A 2,499-nucleotide genomic window follows, 5' to 3' on the forward strand; every position below is an offset into this window, starting at 1 on the left:
TACAGATCAATGGATCCCTTTCCCTATAGGGGGAGAAAAGGAGGCTTAAGGTGCACTTCAGCTAGGTGAGAAGGAAGACTTCAGCTTATGTAATTAGGCAGTAAATTTCAATTCATACAGATTTTGACAGCAATGTAGAAGTGATTTGAGTTTTTAGGGCAACATAGCAGGTCCAGACCCTGGTCCTGAGAGCTTTTGGTAGCAGGAGTTTCAGGAATATAGATTTCAGCTAAGCCGGAAAAAAAAATGAGACTATAAAATGCTTAAGTTGGGATGATGGCAGGCGARGCTGTTGGAGGTTGCTGGGAGGCTCTAGATCTGCTAGAGCTTCCTCGACTTCCAAGGAGGAGCCTGAGTGCCTGGGTAGGGAGGTGAGCCCTGGTGTCCAACAGTGTCAGAGACCACTGAGCTGTGGCATGGGAGTAAAACAGGCAATTTAGATTTTTTTTTTTCCCCAGAAATGCAGGTTTTCCTGTTGGTTTACCTATTTTTGTGCACTAAATATTTTTGGGGAGAACTTGTGTGTATTTCTGAAGCTTGTGAAAGACAGAAGGAACCTCAGAGAGAATTGCATGCTAAAGATTGCTACAATATTGCCAATTCCCATCTAATTGATTTTAATGATATTTTACTTAAAATCCCTGGGCATCATGTACATCTTTTAGCCCTTCTTTGACATGATACTGAAAAGTTTAGAAGGTTTATAGCTTGAAATTTATTATAATCACTAATTTCATGTTCTTTATTGTTCATCTGGGGTTTTCATTGCTGCACTTGTCAGTGTTTCTGTGCTGGGCACCTGCTCAGCTCATGCACATAATGTCTTGCACCAAGTGAGACATGTCTCTCTTGCAGGTTGTGGCACTGAGCTCACAATGAGCGAGAAGCTAAAGAGGGGACAGACTGTCCTCTATATGGTCTCTGCAGCAAGTCACATCTGTGCAATAGAATTATTTTATTCAAAAATTAAGTGGGAGACTTMTACTGTCTGATTTCTCTTGTTTTCATTGTATGTTTGAAAAATGAGTTTGCATTTGACACTTAGTCATAGGGCTACTTGGGGCGACACCTAGAGTATATTTGAAGTGGGGGGAAAGAAGGAGGGAATATTAAATATCTTTGTTAGCTTTAGCTATGCATTTTAGAAATAAATACTAAGGAAGTGAGGATGGCACCATCAGGCAGACAGCAGGTGGGCCAAGCAGCAGGAGGGAAATGATACTTGCTGCACCTGCTCTGCACACTTTAATAAAAAAAAAAAAAAAAAGGCAAGAAAATTTGGTAATTCTTGCCTGACACCTAGTTTTATTCTGTGTGGGTTGTGGGTTTTTAAAGTTCATCTTAAAATACTCAAGGGAGGAAGGTCTGGAGTTTTCAAGCTGCTTCATTGCTTTGTGCTAGATGCTTTACAAATCTATTCATTTTTCATTTACCTTTCAGTTGAGCTTCTTTTGGTGAAAGCTTAGTTTTAAAGAGTTAAAGCAAATTATTCATACATAAAAAAAATACACACATATGCAGGTAATTATGCATATATATACACACACTTATTTTTGTTGCTCTGTATCACTATACTACTGCACTGTAGTTTGATGTTAATAAATTAAAGGGGGTTTTTATTTTTGTAAGGAGCTAATGCACTGCTATTATTCCCATTTTAAAGACGGACAAAAATGTAAATGAGCTGACCAACATCAATTTAAGGCTTAGTTGTAAATGTAATTTATAGGTTCCAATCTAGGGTATGACTGAATTGCTTAGAGGATAGGGCCAATGTGTAGAGATGGGTTTAGTTTCTTTTCACTCTTGCTTCTGTGCTGGTTGGGTAACCCTGCTCTTTTTTGAAGAATTTGCTGCTAGTCTAATTCAGTCAAATTGGAAACAGCTGCAAGGGTCAGAAAGTACCTCCACATTATTGGTGTGGCAAAGGAAGTGGATAAGCCTGCACCAATTTTTCCTRTGTGGCTACCAGTAGAGAAGCCAACAGCATGAGCTCTGTGTTAGATAGCTAGTCAAGGAAATATTACCTAGTTAGGTTATCCTTAGGAGCATGATATCCATARCAGGTGTTATGAAGCAGCTGCCTTGTATTGGTGGATTTGACTCCAAATTGTTGGCTCCCAGAGCTGGTTGAGAGTTGTCACAGGATGTTTCATAAAAAACATTTGGTCTTAAATAAATAAAATATGCACTCAGAGTTAAGGTGTCTGGTTTTTCTGAATTGCACTCTACAGCTGGCTCAGGATGGCCTTGGTTCAATCTACCTTTCTTTCTCAGCTTTCTCTTCTGGAATTGTCCCATCCATTGCCTAACATGGATGTTGTGAACATTATGTGGATGATCAGTGATATGTTTTGACCATATAAAACTTGCTATAGAACTCATTGGTGCTATTTATCTTACTGTACTTTAAAATTTCCTTATAAGCTTCTTGCTATAGAATTCAGCACATGTAGGAATTTTTAATTTGGTGTTGGGATGAAGATGTGTAGAGTAAGA

At 38.8% G+C, this 2,499-nt stretch overlaps 1 protein-coding gene across 1 annotated transcript in view; it reads left to right on the top strand.

Annotated features, from left to right (window-relative positions):
* The first annotated feature begins 276 nt into the window (after nt 1-276).
* NPAS3 (neuronal PAS domain protein 3) overlaps nt 277-2,499 on the top strand; it is a 542,948-nt gene continuing 540,725 nt past the window's right edge. Inside the window, exon 1 of the mRNA XM_026051847.1 lies at nt 277-371. Coding sequence (XP_025907632.1) covers nt 277-371 — 95 coding nt within the window. The remainder of the gene's footprint in view (nt 372-2,499) is intronic.

The sequence above is a fragment of the Nothoprocta perdicaria genome, unplaced genomic scaffold (assembly GCF_003342845.1).
Source record: "Nothoprocta perdicaria isolate Ctin4 unplaced genomic scaffold, notPer1 scaffold_8, whole genome shotgun sequence".
Taxonomy (NCBI): Eukaryota; Metazoa; Chordata; class Aves; order Tinamiformes; family Tinamidae; genus Nothoprocta; species Nothoprocta perdicaria.